We start from the raw sequence: 16,146 nt of genomic DNA, 5'->3' as shown, positions 1-16,146 counted from the left end.
TAGTTCCTCGCGTTCTCCCTTAAAAGTTGTGACACAACGTCCACCCCCATCAGGCTCAGCGCTGCAACACAGACTCAGAAGAGCGGAGCTCAGGTTTTTTCACGTCGTTTCAGTGCAGAAACAAGAGAAAGACACTTGTATAATAAAGGCCACACAAACCAAGCTGCTTTTCTGGGTTTTATTGAAAACATGTCATTGTGCTGTTAAGATTTAGCCATAAAGGATCCCATGCTGCCACCTAGTGGCTGTATAGAGAGCTTCAAAGGGGGACGTGAAGGTGGACCCAGTAACAGACTGATGTTCCTGCATCTGAGCAGTAAAGAGGCGGGCGGGGGAGATCACCGGTTGTAAGGGTGAATGGAACCCGATGCAGACTTGATGTTTGTCTTGATGCTGCTTGGCATTTTTCCTGGACAAAAATAAAGAAATAAAAATGTGTCTCCAATACAAAAAACTTAATACATTTTACCAGTACAGTTTCCTACCTGGCTGACCTTGCTGCTGGGGGGCCCCAGGCCCTCCCATACCTGCTTGCTGGTTTGACCCGCCACCAATAGTGACCTGCTGTAACGTTGGACCTCCGCTCATCATGGGCCCCTGCCCTGGGTGGCCAGGGGCCACAGGGCCAGGAGGTCTACACTTGGAGAGTCCCTTCCCAAAAGCCACAGCTGCTACCAAGGCACTGGTGTCTGTGGGGTTGAAGGACGCTTTGTTCTGCCGCACTGCTGGAAGATAAACACACTCAGCTCTTTCTACAATAAGGACAACAAGGGATTTACACAAACGAGCGACCCACCAGAAGCATCTCCCTCTCTGTCCTCTCGAGGGTTGTTCAGCTTCTCCAGAAGGTTGGAACACAGCTTGTTCAGAGCCTGGATATGCTTCTGTGGATTAGCACAGACAAACACTAAACACCTTCTGAGCACAGACAACAGATAACAAACATCCATGCGCCTCCTGACCTGAGCCAACTCAGGACCAATCCTGACCGCCTCTGCACTCAGCTGCTTCTCCTGCTCTTCCACCTCGGGGTCAGGCTTGGTCCTCAAGTGATCTGGCACAATCTCGTGACTGAACACCGGGACGCGTTGCTCTGTGAGTTTCTGAGGGGGGTGTGGGGGTGGACAGGATAGTTAGAGGTCTTTCACCACACAGGACAGCCTGCAAATGTTGCGGCGACACTCACAGCTAAATCCTCATCCCGGTCAGGAGACAGGAGCAGCGGGATGATGACCTGACTCCGGAAAGCTGGGGTCTTCTCGTTCCTCAGCAGCTTGTTGATGGTGTTCAGCTGACCCGAGAGGAGAGCAAAGTTGTCCAAAACAGATGGCCTGAGGGACAGGAAAGATTTGAGAGGGGGGTGAGAAAACTTTTGCAGGTAAACATGGAGACACAAACACTTTCTAAAAGACGCATGCACACGTACAAATACACGCACGCAAATACAGACACCAATGCTACAACAAGCTGGCAGTTACCATAGATCTGTGTTGGCTTGCTTGTTTTTCTTTAGTTTCGTTTTTTTTTTTCTCTAATTATTATTCTGTTTTTTGACAGAATTGTTGTTTTTTACACAAGTGCAGTGGCGTGCCTGCTAGTCCTTTGGACTATTTATCCCCCACTTTCTGGGTCTGAAGCGGTCTGTGGGTACATCGTCTACACGGTCAGCTGTTGTTGCTTGGCAACAACAACATGCCGCTGGAGAAGCAATCCCAGATCGCAGGAGATACTGAGGAGACTGGGGTTCTCCTGAGTTTTCAGGACTCTTTTTAATGATGGCATTGTTGCGTCTGCCCTCTTCTATGGTTTGAGCTGCTGGAGGTGTGAATGCACAAACAGGAACAAGAAGAGGATCAACAAACTGGAGCGGAGATCCGGCTACGTTCTGGGATGTCTCCTAGAATCGGTAACTGTGGTGGGTGAGAGTAAAATGTTACAGAAACTGAACTCCATCATGGACACTCCTCTTCTTCATCATCATCATCATCCTTTGTATGGGTGTACTGAGCAGCTCCTTTACACCTTGTTGCAGGAAGGAGCACTTTCCCAGATCTTTCTTCCCGTCAGCTATTAGACTCTGCAATGCCTTATAGACATTGGACAAAAATGATTGCTGTTAATTGTTTAAGTGTATTTTTAGTGTTATTAATATATATCTGATGTTTTATTGGAGCTATGGCAACAACAAGGTAATTTCCCCTTTTGTGGGATCAACAAAGATTTATAGTCTAAGTGCGCTCGCGCACACATGCACACGCACGATATGCACTCACTTGTTAACTTCGCATGTTTCCAGGCTTTTATTTATCATAATCAAAGGAGGGGGGATACGTTACGTCATAAGGGCAGGAGGACCCACCATGTCAGACGTTCGTACTCATTCTCCAGCTTGTAGATGAAGCTGCTCAGGGCGTTTTTAACGTGAGCCACCCGGGAGATGAGAGACTCCACCGCCGTCTCCAGCTGCTTCTCCTCCCGCTGCTGAAACACAAAAAGGACGAGCAGAGAGGCCCGGACAGATTACACAGCGCCCGAGCTAGCATCAGTCCAAAGTATCGTCCACAGTAGGTCAGAAGAATCACAGACAACCGAGTGAAATTATTTCAGACTCACTTGCATTGTTGATCTGTCAGCGACCCGGAAGTCTTCTAGGTTGTACTTCCGCTTTGCGCTTTCCAAAAAAAAGAGATGCTTCTTCTTCTCTGGTCAAATCTGACGGTGTGTTTGTGCTCCCTTGTGGCTACAGCAGGTACCCATACCACCCATCCTCTTGTTTTTTTCTTTTCTTTTTTTATTTATTGTTCAATAAATATTTGTTTCTGAGGGTTTTGCACCCTTTAATATTGTTTTCTTTCGTCCAAATTCTCTGTTCCAGGCCAAAATAATGTACTAGAACTGTCCCGTCAGAGTCATTAATCCAGTCTATACTGACTTTTTTAAAATAGAGAATCAACGATGGTGTTGACTAAAAAAAAATGAGAAATTGCAGCAACCAAAGTGAAATTGAAGAGCTGAGAGCAGAATCAGAGGATGAGTCCTGCAGACAGTTGTGAAGGAAGCACAGAGAAGGTGCAGCTTACAGGGAGACAGAGATAAAAGCTCAGAGCAGAAACAATTTAGTCTTCCTGGTATTTATTAAAAACAAATGATATGTTTAGTGTTTTTGTTTCTGTGTGTGATCATGGGTCTTCTGTAACAAGCTGTATATTGTTCTGGTTATCTTTAGTGGAAGCTCCAAATGTCCCAGAATCTTGGCCAACCATTACAAAATCAGTTCTTTTCAAGTTTATGAGTCATCAACATTATCTATTTAGTTCGGCTTTATTATTAACATTCACCGGTCCAGGCATCAGACTAAAATACAAGCCTTATAAAAACAGAGACCTGATTGTTTGGTGCAACCTTGGAGAAGAGCTCTCTGACCTAAGACCTCAAAAGTGTCTCTTAGACTGAATCCTAACACCATTTGACCCAGCAGTGGTCTGGTGAACTGCCCAGGGTGTATCCCACCTTTGCCTTTCAGTAGCTGGGTGGGCTCTAGGACACCCAGCATACTTTTTTTTTATATACATGAATAAAGGTGGTTTAGAAGATGGATCAATGTTTCTAGCAGTGTAAACTCTATATGCAACTGCTATTTTTACTTCAGGATCAGAGTTCAGATAATGTTTGCATGAGCAAATGTCCAACGTGACAAAATAAATTAGCCTGAAGAATCATGCCAGCTGTTCATACACACTTAAGAGTTAATAAAAGACACTCCAGAAAAGTTCAAATAGGACATCCACATTCAACAGGTCTGCACAGTTTCGTTTATTGCTCTGAAATGAGTGTAAAACGGAAACTCTAGAAGTAGTTTTCCACATCGCCTGTTTCCACCACCACCGTCTTCAGCTGGGAGTAGTACTCGATGGTCACCTGGCCGTTCTCTCTGCCAAAGCCTGCACAGATCAAGAACTCGGTTTCACCATTTTTCCTCAAGAAGCCTCTTGTTTTTTTTTGTTTTTTTTACAAGACCCCACCTGACATCTTATACCCTCCAAATGGCACCTCCACTGGGCTGATGTTGTAATTGTTGATGAAGCAGGTCCCCGCCTCCAGACTTGCAGCCACACGATGAGCTCGAGAAATGTCTCTGCAGACGAAGAACAGAGTTCAGGTGAGACCTTACCAGAGACTGTGGAGTGTTAATCTTTGACAGCAATAGGGTCAGAAAATGCAATAAAGCAGTTTTATCTTAAAAGCAAACGTTATCGCAGTCTGCAGCTCTCTGCTGACCTGGTGAAAACCCCAGAGGCCAGTCCAAAGGTGGTGTTGTTGGCCCGCCGGATCACCTCCTCTTCGGTGTCGAACGGCAGGACAGACATGACCGGGCCGAAGATCTCCTCCTTCACGCAGGTCATGTCGTCTCTGCAGTTGTCTGTGGCAGGAGAGACGGGAGGTGAGCAGACCGGGGGAGGAGCATCTGCACACGAGAATGTGTTCCAACTCACCGAGAATGCAGGGAGACATGAAGTAACCCCCCTTCAGCTTGGGATCACTTGGGACAAAAGGCTCTCCTCCACAAAGCACACGGCCCCCCTACAGGAAAAATCTCCACATCATCAAGGGGGTAGTTCGAAAGTCATCAACTTCCAGCTTGTCATGTTTTGCAGCACACCTCCTTCTTGGCCTGACTGACGAACCCTAGCACCTTCTCCAGGTGGGGCTTGGTGATCAGCGCCCCCATGCGGGTGCTGTCGAGGAGCGGGTCACCTACGGCGATGGCTTTGGTCCTCTTAACCACCTCCTCAAGGAACTGTGGCAGGATGTCCTTATGCACAAACACTCTGGTCCCATTGCAGCAAACCTGTGCAAGTGAGACATTTACCACAAGCAGCAGCAGCAGCCCTCCCCCCCAGAAAACAAGTTACCTGCCCCTGTGTGAGGAAGTTTGCCATGAGTGCACCCTTCACTGCATTCTCCAGATCACAGTCTTTGAAGATAATCAGCGGTGACTTTCCTCCAAGCTCCAGGGTCACCTGCTTCACTCCCTTGGCGGACATCTCCATGACCTGGAGATCACAGAGGCGTCGGTTTGAATCCTGCAGTCTTTCAAGTGTCTCTTAAACCTTTGCATGAATCTCGATTCAAGTTAAGCTTCGAGAAAAATCATAGTAGTATCACAGCTAAACTGAAGGCAGTTTATTTTATCACGACTGCTTTGTGTAAAAAAAAAAAAAAGTTCATGGTTCATCGATTCCTCAAAAACGTCTCACTGACTATCACAACATTTTCTGCACTATAGGGCAGATTTTAACTGTTTTAAAAAAAAATGACTTCCGTCTCATGTACAGATTAATGGATCACCGCATGTATGGATTAATTCTGTTTGTGTTTACCGATGTCAAAGTGATTTTTAGAAGTACACGGCACTTTGTTAAAAATGTCAGTCTGTTTTTTTTATGAGTTGCAGAAAAGGTTGGTTGTTATTGTAAAAACACCAACGTGGCTCACATGTAGCGGCGTCAAACGGTGTTTGTTTTATTTTATTTTTTACACGTTAGAAACAATGTTGGGAGTTAGCATAATCACAGTAATGTTTGTTTTAGCGGTTGAGAGTTCCAGGTATCGTGAATATGCTAACGTGTCGCGTGTAACAAGTGCTAGAGTTACTGTAAATGCAGGTAATGAAGTTGGACTGTTTTGTCACGCTTAATGCGCCTTATAGCTCAGTGCTCCACGTATGTGACATAAGTTCAAAAATAGCCAATCAATTGACCGAGCGCCTTTTCTGAAAATAGCTTTTTAAATCATACCACCTTGTTGTTTGCATTTATGCTACATTTTCTTTGTTCTTGTTCTTTATATTATTCTTAGTCTTTTTTTTCCCCCTCTGCTGTCAGTTGCTATGGTAACGAACAAATTTCCCACGTGTGGGATCAATAAAGTACTTCTGATTCCGGTGCGCCCCAAATAGTGCAGAAAATAAAGTACTCTAAAAATGACAATAGGGCTCAACTTCACTTAACTACTGTAAAGTTAAGTTTTTAATCATAAGTTGAACATTTATTGGTGAAATTGAGATTTATAGTGGAACTTTAAACCAGAAACATTTTTTTCTCTTGGTTTATAAAAAAAATAAGTATTCATTCAAGAACGTATCAATGTTTTTTTTAAGGTTTCGAAGTTAAATTTTTGAATTGTTCCTTTGGTTCAGTTTGTTTATTATCTTTGTATGTGAGCTGAGCGTTCTCATACCAGGGATTTTTTTAATCTTCCTAGGGATGAGTGTTCACCTTTTTCCCCGTTGGAACGCTGCCGGTGAAGGAGACTTTGGCAACCTTCGGGTGATTGCACAGCAGTGAGCCCGTCTCTGCTCCTCCCTGGACGACACAGAAGAGCCCATCAGGGACCCCCGCCTCTTTGTAGATCTCTGCCAGTATGACGGCGGTCACAGGCGTAAAGGGAGACGGCTTGAACACCATGGCGTTTCCTGTTAAAGCAGCAGCATCTCAGCTGTTAGTACGTTCTCCGCTTCATCAAAAGGGGGACTTGTGGTGCAGAGACCCACCGCACGCCAGAGCCGGAGCGGACTTCCATGCTGCAATCTGGAAGGGGTAGTTCCACGCACCAATTCCCACGCACACACCAAGGGGCTCCCTCCTAGTGTAAGCAAAGGCCCCCCCAGGCAGCTGGAAGTGCTGACCTGCAGTTACAGATGCAAATGAAAAAGGTTAACAGAGTTTCTAAATGCTTTTTCTCCAAAAGCACCAGAGGTGCCCCCACCTGCAAGAGTACCAGCCAAACCAGCGTAGTACTCAATGCACTGCCAGGAAACGTCGATGTCCACCAGGGCTTCAGTGATGGACTTGCCATTGTTGATCACTTCCAGCTTTGCAATCTTCTCCCTTCGTTCCTGTTTCAAAGAAATGAGAAGAGAAATGAGATGTGTATAAATCTGGAATTCTAAGAGTTTCTGCCAAGTTCAAAGTTCAAACTCTTTCTTCAGAAAAGATGAGACGCACAGAAGCTTTGGGTTTTTAATGAGTAACGGTTCTCACACTGCACGCCAGCAGATGCCAGTCCCAGTTTCTGTTGAACAATCATGACACCAAAGCCCCCTCCTCACCCTGATGATGCGGGCTGCCTCCAGCATGACCCGGGCCCTCTCCGTGCCAGCCTTCTTGCTCCACTGCACGTAGGCAGCGTGAGCGCTCATTATGGCTTCATCCACCTCCTCGGCTCCACAGGGCACCATCTGGCACAGGACTCGACCTGCAACGACACAACAAAAAGGTCTGAGAGGTTTGCTGCCAGGGACAAACTGAGCATCAACTGTCCTAAAAAGAGGCCTCACATGATTAAGCACATCATCTGTAAGAATTTGTTTTTTAAAAGCAAATCTAATAAGCAAATCTCATTCATAAACTAAAAAAAAAAAAATCATAAAAATACAATTTAGAATTTACCCTGAAACCCATGGGTAGCTGTTGCAGTGTTAATAATGGTGTAATGTGAGCTCAATTTCTCGTTTGTGTTGGTACACGAGCAGCTAAATTTGGAAATACCTTTGGGCATAAAATATTTTTTAAACCAAAAATGAGCTTTACAATGATTTAAAGGACTAAAAATTGTCAACATCTATGTGTTTACCCAGGAGAGAGATGCAATGTTCTTCAGGTGTTTAAAAGAGAAAAGATATAATGTATTTAAAGATGAAAAGAGTGATTTTGCTGTTCTTAACATGTTCTTGTGGAATTGTCCTCGTTATGGAGGACAAGTATAAATAAACTTGGGCGTAAATTTGCAATTCTGAGTATTTTTGTATTCAAATCGCAGTGATTCAGACCAAAAAAATGGTGTTTGAAAAAGAGCTAATTTGTGACGTAGAAGCAACAATGAGCGGGCCACAAGCTCCCTGCTCCACTCCATTCTGCTGATCACCTTGCAGACGATTAGATTCATGTACGTCTTCGTCTTCCTGGTCTGAGCTGGTATCTGGATCTAAACTGTACGGCTGCATAGCTGCAATATTGCTCACCATTTCTGTTGCACCACTAATGTTAGGTTGGGGGTGAGAGGAGCTGGAAGCTAGCAGGAGAGTGAGGGCAGGCTTACTTCCAGTCAAAAGTCCACCCCACAACTCACAGGCGAATTTCTGATGTACTATAGCTGCTCTGCAGAAACTGTCCTAGAAACAACACAGGTTCTTTGATTTTGGCTAAGAACAACATTGACACTTTGAAAATAGATCAAAAGACGACTGGACAGGGGCTTCAAAGATGTGGTCCTATTTTCCAACAGCTGTTCCCATCTCTTGACTTTAGACTTATAACTAAAACCTGAATTTTGTCCTTGTTCAGTTGCAGAAAGATGTCTTCCACTCATGTTTGCAAAAAGAGCATCAGCTGATCTTGAATCATAAGAAGGACCTCTCTGTGTTCTCTTCACAGCTGTAAGAATTGATGTCTGCCTACTAATGACGCTGGAACATAAAAGTATTATACAAAAAGGTATAAAAGTTGTGAAGCGAACCTGTGCAATATAACAGTCTGTCTTATTATTCCACTCCAAAAAAAGAAGGTTCTTTGTGTAGTTTTACAGTACAGTATGCCCTTGGCAACGATAGGGAAGGCGTGGTCAGTTGATATGTCATGACCAAGTGATCACTGGTTCGCAATGGGGCGTATTTGCCCCACCCATTTTAGAAAATTCTGATGGAAAAACATACAGCGTGTCACGTGACCTGAACAGTTTTTGCTTTGTTCTGCCATAGCGGGTAAAAGTGTTGCATATTGCTTGTTCACGTTGTAGTTTTCCACGCGCTGCAGAAAGAGGCTCTATGATCGTTCACTCGCGCGCGCACATTTGTCACATGATCTGCGCGCGCTCCTCATGACGCCTACGCACTTCTCCGTCATCCTGTCATCTGTCTCACCTGTGGCAGGCTCGAACACCGGCTCTGCATGCTCGCTGTTCCGACCCCCCACGCGCCTCCCGGCCCAAAAGTTGAGCTGCTCGGTCACCGTCACGGATCCCGTGGAGGCTCCGCCCATTGAGTCCAGAGTAGCCAGCGACATGTCTGCAGGAAGAAACAAGTGTGAACCGACAGCGATGGACCCTGCGATGCCCCCATCCTCCCTTCAGAGTTAGTTTTATGCCCACCGTTCGGGATGCAAGCAGAGGGGAGCAGAACTTTGACGGAACAGGGGGAGGGGACTTCTGCACGTCCCTTATAAGGAGGACGCACCCTCCGAGTGGGCGGGGTCAAGAGACAGCTTGTTGCACATTCACCGAAAGTCCAATCAAAGTCTGATTTCCTAATTTATCAGATTTTTTTCATGTAGTTAGTCATAAGCGTCAGCATAATCTGGCATCCTTTACTCAGATTATGGAAGTTTATCTGGTTTTGAAAAAATACATTTCTCTTTAATAGCCTGATGCTCTGGATGAAGTTCTTTCAAATACTTGCATCTATGTGACAGTAAGTACTTTTTTAAAAGTACTTACTGTCACATGCAGGTCACTTGCAGGTTGAACAGACCTAATGATAGTGGGTGTGATAAAGACGTGTTCATGAATGCACATGACTTTATAAATCTCTGCAAATTTAAGTTTATTAAAACCAAAAAAGATAGTTTTCTGCTAAGCTAAATGTTTTTATTCCTTAATTCCTGAAATACATAGCCCTTTATCAGACGGGTGACTTGTTTTGGGTGAACCCCGCCTTTGCCAAATAGGTGCTGAGTTGGCTCCAGTGACCTCATGACCCCAAAAAAGAAACAGCAGGTTCTGAAAATGAATGGGTGGATATTAAATAATACATCTGTTCTTTAAAAAGAAAAAGAAAAGGAGATTTGAAAATCAAGCTTTTAAAAGAAAACCTTTAGAGATAAAAAAAAAACATTTTTCTAAAGTTTATTTAAAAAAAGAAAAACAAATTCCCCTCTCAAAAGAAGTGGTTTTTAAATTGAATGGCATAAGATCATCATCCAGAATGTGTTAAGCATGTGGTTTATGATATGAAATATGAATCCTGTTCAGACCAGACCACCTGATGAGACAAAACTAAAATACTTTCAGAAACAAATCATCAAAAATTACAGTGATTTCAGCATGTGATCATTTACCGTAACTTAAATATGCAGAAACCCTATGATTTGTATTTCCACATAAGTTCTAATTTAAAAAAAAATGTCAAACTGATATTCATTAAAACGCTTCGACATTTTCTCTATGAATGTGAAAATAAATCTGTTGGTCTGACAGATCTAGTAGAATTACAGGTAAATGGAGCAAAGCCGGGGCTCAGATTATGAGGGTAATGTTTCTACTTACCTGGTCAAGTAATGATGCAGGATTAAATTTAAGACGAGGAGCTGTGCAGATATCTAAAACGGTAGATCTGAGTTTATGCCAGTTGAACCCACGTATGATTTCCTTGACTGTTTCTCCCAATTTCATGAAAATGACAAAAAAGTGATGCAAAACCCCAACATTACTAAACACAAAAAAAAAGCTTTGGACTTTATCTCAGCCCACGGACAAAAAATTACAATGTTTTTATGTTTCACGGGAGTCAACATAATAAAACTTTAAAACACACAAATCTAAGCAGCAGCAGTGAACAATAAACCAGTTACATTTACTGAAGTAACTTTAAAAACAAATGTACTCCTATAAAAGGCTGTACTTTTTTCCCTTAGCTTTTTTTGTAATTATTTATTTTACACAAAACTTTTAAAAGTAATAATAGCAATAATTACACTTCTTTGTTTGAAAAAAAAGTTTTTTTTAAAATGTTTTTCATTGTTGGAAACAATTTGATTCATTGAAACATCTACATTGAAACTGTTGCTTAAAAACATCAGATTAAATTGGAATATTTTATTAATCTATCTTAATAACTAGAACAGTTTAAAAAAAAAGGAGTTAAAGACTCCGAGGATGTTTGGGATGCTTATAGAGCAGTGGCTTCTGACAATTGCATTCAAAGTGTAATTCACTGTAATTCTAATCCAAAAGGCATCAATACGTTCACAATGATGCATTTGTTTCAATGAAAAGTGAAGCAATCTTTCTCAGAAAGACCAAAGGTTAACATGGTAAGCTTATCTTCAGGCAGCACCACAGCAAGCCTTAACCCATATGTCGACTTGGCTTAACTATTTATTTTAAAAAGAGCTAAAAGTCAACCATATACTTATATTAAAAAGAATACAAAAAGCTGGATTTAAATGAAAAGGCAAAGATCACAAAGCATGAAGTTAAAAAAAAGAATGCAGCAATGTTAAATAAAGTCTGAAACTGTAGGAACTAAAGCAAAAATTCTGTTTTTATCTTTTTCTTTCATTGTTTGAATAATTTGTGTGTCTATTGTCCAATGGTGCTTTGAAAATACCTTTGAATCCATTTTTAAGATCAATAAATATCATTTCTTTAGCTTGAATATAATAAAAGCTGCCCTTAACAACAGTTTTGAGTCAAAACAAACTTTATTGACATGCAAAGAGAGACACAGCAGTCACTAACAAAGATGAAGAGCAGTTTACATTTTTAACTTCTCTAATGAGTAAAGAAAGCATTTATAAGTTAAATCAACATTTATGGGTTCCGAATAGGAAGCCGTGCTCTTCACCTTTGCCCTGAAGGGTGCGCCACGCTCACATGCTGGTTATGAAAACTTTGCCGCCTGGGGAGGTGGTCCCAGGAAGCCCCCTGCCTGCTTGGTAGCAGCTCTGGAGGGAGCGAGGCCGAGCATTTTCTGAATATTCTGCAGAAACAGGACAAAGACTTAATCAGAAATGCATTTTCTGACAGAGATAGATCATTAACATTCTAGGTATCCGTCTGCAGGGAGCTGCTGTTCCCAAACCCAAACGCCTCATCGAGCCCCACAAAAACAAAACACTTCCTGTAACAGAAAACAAATCATGACAGGTTCCTTGTGAACAATCAAGCTGTCTGAAGAGATATGTGACATCTGTGAAGAAGAGGATCGAGGACACCCTGCTAGATTGGAACAAAACTTAATGTTTTGAGATCAAACATCTTAACTACACACAATCTTAGGGTATTTTGTCTTTAATTTCATGTTTTATGGTCCCGTGTCAAGCGTCCTCCTAAAAGGGTCAGACCGTTGGCAGCTCACTTCCAATGTTTTGCTACAGAAAAGACTGAAAACACTTCTCAGCCTCTCAACTGCTACATCCACTCTTCCTCAGCAGCTCCTCGAGTCTCCTGAACAAAAACAGGAGCATAACTTCTGCCCTGACAAGCTCACACTCAGTCTGCAGTCCATTTGACTTTGTCTGTCCGAGCTCCGGCGCTCTGTGGTTTACTGAGAGTATGGAGGCTCACCTGTCTGATGGACATGGTGCAGAGGATGTAGAGGAAGATGAAGGAGCAGTCGGTGTAATCTTCGCCCAGCAGGTTACGGTGCGACAGCCCCTGGATGTAAGACAGCGGCACGAAGGGCAGCTTTGCCACGACCCTGCCATCGAAACTGAGCACAGACGGCCGTCAGTGCATTTCAATCCTGGTCCTCAAGATCAACCGACTATTAAATATGTGGATCTAATCGGTAATCATTTATGTTGGGTATAAATGTCAGGCAAACAAAGCAGGATTGTACATCTGAGGGAGCAGAGTCTTCATCTGAAGACCTCTAGGCCACTTACATGGAGTTGAACATTCCCATCAGCGCCGTGAAGCAGAAGCCAATGGCAAACATGGACTTCATGCGAACCTACAAGCAGCAAACGCACAAACAGGTTAAGAGTTTCTGAGCAGGGCAACTTCCAGCACGTCCCTCCTCACCATGGACAGATCTCTGTTGTTGTTCTTCAGCTTCTCCTCCTGCCTCTCTGCAACAGAGCAGCGCACCAGTCAGCAAAAAAGTAGCATGGATATGACGAATGCAGGGAGGAGCCAGAGCTCTTCTTACCAATCTTCTTCTTCTGTTGACGTCCAGCAGACTCTGTAATGGTCTCCTTTTTCTTCTCAACTGGAAATCACAAAGATGTATGGTGAAGAAAAGCGATCAGTGCAGTTGTTTCAAAAACGGTGAGGCTGCAGCCACTCACGCTTTTTGCTCTGCTTTTCCACCTCGGCCTTCAGCCTCTTGTACTTCTCAGTCCGGTAAACCAGCACCCAGGTAATTCCTGTGGAGAAGAGGGCTGGTTTTAGCAAAAGCCACAAGTCCTTCTCGTCTTCCTGAGGACTTTTTTTTTTAAGATTCCACTCCAATCATCTTTTGATCTATTTTAAAAGCATTTCCAGGGGTCTTTTAACTAAGATTATTCCACTTTTAACCAAAATAAAAAAAACCTGGGTCGCTTTCCAGGACATAGCTTCTGCAGACCGGCAGTCCATCACAAATTTGCCTCTGACTTGTGTTTAAACGCTCTCCCGCTAGTTTCCAGCCCCTCACGCCCCCCTCCAACCTGACAATATTGGTACAACAAAAACGTTGAGCAATATTGGAGCCTTCCAGCCGTACAGTTGTGAGCCAGATTCCAGCTCAGACGAGGAAATCCAAGACGTACATGGATCTATTTGCCTGCAAGTGGATCATCAGAATGGACTTCTACAATATCTGCTTTAGACAGGAAACACCAGACCACCCTTTCTATGTTAGGAGAAAATCTAAACCCACAAGTCCCAAAAGATTCAAAGTGGTAACTAATTATTTTAAATTGAAGTTAAAAAGAAAAGGAACATTCCCAACTTGTAAATAGCTTTTGAGATGTAAATGGTTTATGAAGTACTTGTGAGCTGTAGAAGAGTGTAATAGTCATTACAGTAAAAAATAACTAAATAATAATAATTAAAAAAAAAACTCTAAGCAGAATTAAAACAAACTTAATATTTTTATCCTCTTATTCTTAACTAGTTTTGATGCAAAGACACATGTTTGATGTCGTCCAGGATTATATATTTTATTTCCGCGCTGTGCAACTGTGCCAACAAATGACCTCATGTCTGTAGTTTAAAGTATATAAAGAGAAATATATAAATAGGAGGACCTATAGACAGAAAATTAGGATTAAAACTGCTTTTCTGATTATTCAGCTGTTCAAATAATTGTGAATCAGTGAAATCAGGGAATCAGAAAAAAGTGTGACGTACAAGTTACAAGCCACAACCAGATCCATGTACGTCTTTGTTTTCCTCGTCTGAGCTGGCATCTGGATCTAAACTGTACGGCCGGACAGCTCCAATATTGCTCGCCATTTTTGTTGCAGCACTAATGTTATGTTGGTGTTGTGAGGGGCTGTATGTTAGCAGGAGAGAGTACATGAAAGCTGATGGGAAATGACACACCTAGAAGTGTTCCCAGTGGTCTCCCAGTGTGTTTGTTTTTTGGCAGAAATAAAAATAATAATAAAAAATTTGTTATTTTCTAGGACATAGTTTCTGCAGAGCGGCAGTAGTTTATTAGAGAATTGCCTCTGAGTTGTGGGCAGGAGTGTTGGTACGAAGTAAGCCTGCTCCCACTTACCATCATCTATCTGTTTACACACTCTTCTGATTCGTCTTTTTTCTCTCTTTCTTTTTTCTTCGTCTTTCTAGAAAAAAAATACAATATCTAGGAAAATATTTCACTATAAAACAGTTTAAACTGGGTTCGGCGGATCATTGTCGAGAGCCAATGAATGTAGAAACGAAGGTTGGCTTCGGTTCGGTCGCAGCCCGTGACCGGTTTGGAATAAATGTCGTGGTTTTCATTCACCTTCAGCCAGCAGCGCCGTACACACGGAGATGAAGACGATCAGGATGGTGTCCGCGAACATAGTACTCATGTTGGCGGAGCTTCGGCTCTGTCAGTGCGGTGGGTTAGGGGGCCAAATCCTGGAATCCTCTGAGCTCCGTCAGCTTCCGGTACAGTTCACTACAGGAGAAGAACCACTTCCGGTTCACCAGCGCAACAGAGTTCCGCGTGTGTGTGTGTGTGTGTGCAGCTTTAACTTCTTTAATAATGAGGTCAATTTATACTTAAAATCCATAAAGTTAATCGACTCACCTAAAGCCATAACAATTTATGACACCCTGAGTGATATTCCTGATGTGTAAGACAGTTTATTTATATTTTGTATCTCCCTGCTTTTTGCAACACTATCCAACTCTGAAATTGTTGTTCTCTTATGTTATACTTTTCCCTGATTACTCTATGATTATGAATATAAATAGGTTTATGTTTGCACACTGATAAGAATTTTTCTTCTTTTTGCTTCCTTTCCAATTATAGTATTCTCTTTTGTATTCGCCATATTTTGCAATTTTTATGTAAATGTTCTGGTATTGTTTTGTATTGTGTTCTATAAAAAAAATGTGTGTGTGTATATATATATACTTACATATATATATGTATGTATAATTATAAAAAATATATACAGTATGTATACGAAAAATTACAATGGGTAATAAGAATAAATAAATAATTAAATCACTTACTTAATTTAATTATTTATTTTATCATTATTCAACAATAATAAAGACGACGCCTACTAAATTGAGCTAAACTTGAGTTCAGTAAATTGCCCATGAATCTGAATCAAGAATCATTTGAGTTGTGGGTCTTGAAATTGAAAGCTTCAATGTTTTTTAACCTGCCACTGTTGTTACTTTAGTTGATTTTGTTTTTTTAAGATTGAGAATGCCTTTCTGGTTGGATTCATATCCAAACTGACAAGGGCAAATTACTATAGAGAAACATTACCGCTTCACAGCAGGGGAGGCTATTGCCTGGAACCGGATCTGCAGATCGGGTTCTGTAATTGGCCCACAGCTATAAATGAGTCTGTGACTACAGACTTATTTATCTGGATGATGTTATTTTGAAGTTGAGTCATGACATCTTTCTTTCAAATAACTTCTAATAATATGGCAGCTTAAGAAGTTGTTACCTCTGTTCATGTCAGTGTAAAGGCTTTAAAACTCCTCAGAAATGAATGCAATACCTACTTTATTTAGGTATGAACCCTACAGGAATAAAGTCATTTCACTTGATTGACTTCTGGCAAGCAGCTTAGAAAACTGTAAGAAAAAGTACAAACTGGTTCAGTAAAAATGGCATTTCTCTCTTCAAATCACATAAAAGTCGTGATCAAAGAATGAAAGACAAAATCTGGCATGCAGGCAAAAGCTCATGAACAAATACAG

General features: G+C 42.1%; 3 protein-coding genes across 4 annotated transcripts; all 3 read right to left on the bottom strand.

Moving 5' to 3' along the window:
* Positions 1-164: 164 nt before the first annotated feature.
* On the bottom strand, positions 165-2,712 carry med8 (mediator complex subunit 8). Of its 2 annotated transcripts, none has more exons than XM_004068164.3 (7): positions 2,614-2,712; positions 2,360-2,481; positions 1,187-1,331; positions 963-1,103; positions 797-884; positions 486-725; positions 165-409 (listed from the first exon to the last, which is right to left on the bottom strand). In XM_004068164.3, exons 1-7 carry the CDS (start codon positions 2,617-2,619, stop codon positions 339-341), a joined length of 813 nt encoding a protein of 270 aa, XP_004068212.1. In that variant the 5' UTR covers positions 2,620-2,712; the 3' UTR covers positions 165-338. The 2 variants fall into 2 exon arrangements, with proteins under 2 accessions (XP_004068212.1, XP_011472635.1); XM_011474333.3 differs by having other exon boundaries at positions 486-722; positions 2,614-2,711.
* Positions 2,713-3,798: 1,086 nt separating this feature from the next.
* Positions 3,799-9,164, bottom strand: aldh9a1 (betaine aldehyde dehydrogenase). The gene is given in 12 exon segments (NM_001104848.1): positions 3,799-3,941; positions 4,023-4,135; positions 4,279-4,420; positions 4,494-4,581; positions 4,661-4,849; positions 4,914-5,054; positions 6,279-6,475; positions 6,554-6,688; positions 6,769-6,898; positions 7,112-7,257; positions 8,921-9,064; positions 9,148-9,164. Coding segments are annotated over 11 exon segments (1,518 nt in total). The 5' UTR covers positions 9,063-9,064; positions 9,148-9,164; the 3' UTR covers positions 3,799-3,846.
* Positions 9,165-11,458: 2,294 nt separating this feature from the next.
* On the bottom strand, positions 11,459-14,883 carry tmco1 (transmembrane and coiled-coil domains 1). Its single transcript, XM_023954456.1, has 7 exons — positions 14,717-14,883; positions 13,068-13,145; positions 12,929-12,988; positions 12,802-12,848; positions 12,663-12,730; positions 12,343-12,487; positions 11,459-11,755 (listed from the first exon to the last, which is right to left on the bottom strand). The coding sequence occupies exons 1-7, from the start codon at positions 14,784-14,786 to the stop codon at positions 11,657-11,659; spliced, it is 567 nt and encodes a 188-aa protein (XP_023810224.1). The 5' UTR covers positions 14,787-14,883; the 3' UTR covers positions 11,459-11,656.
* Positions 14,884-16,146: the final 1,263 nt, after the last annotated feature.

The sequence above is a fragment of the Oryzias latipes genome, chromosome 4 (assembly GCF_002234675.1).
Source record: "Oryzias latipes chromosome 4, ASM223467v1".
Lineage (NCBI taxonomy): Eukaryota > Metazoa > Chordata > Actinopteri > Beloniformes > Adrianichthyidae > Oryzias > Oryzias latipes.
Note: the sequence above shows the minus strand (reverse complement) of the source record. Positions and strands in the feature narration are given on the sequence as shown.

Excerpts from the sequence above, each read along its gene's own strand:
- med8 (XM_004068164.3), bottom strand. Across the intron at positions 1,332-2,359 it reads GAGTACGAACGTCTGACATG|GCCATCTGTTTTGGACAACT; the intron begins GTGGGTCCTCCT and ends CCTGTCCCTCAG. Across the intron at positions 410-485 it reads CCAGCAGCAAGGTCAGCCAG|GAAAAATGCCAAGCAGCATC; the intron begins GTAGGAAACTGT and ends ATTTTTGTCCAG.
- tmco1 (XM_023954456.1), bottom strand. The coding sequence starts at position 14,786 with ATGAGTACTATGTTCGCGGACACCATCCTGATCGTCTTCATCTCCGTG. Across the intron at positions 12,849-12,928 it reads TCAACAGAAGAAGAAGATTG|AGAGGCAGGAGGAGAAGCTG; the intron begins GTAAGAAGAGCT and ends GCTCTGTTGCAG. Across the intron at positions 12,731-12,801 it reads ACAACAGAGATCTGTCCATG|GTTCGCATGAAGTCCATGTT; the intron begins GTGAGGAGGGAC and ends TGCTGCTTGTAG.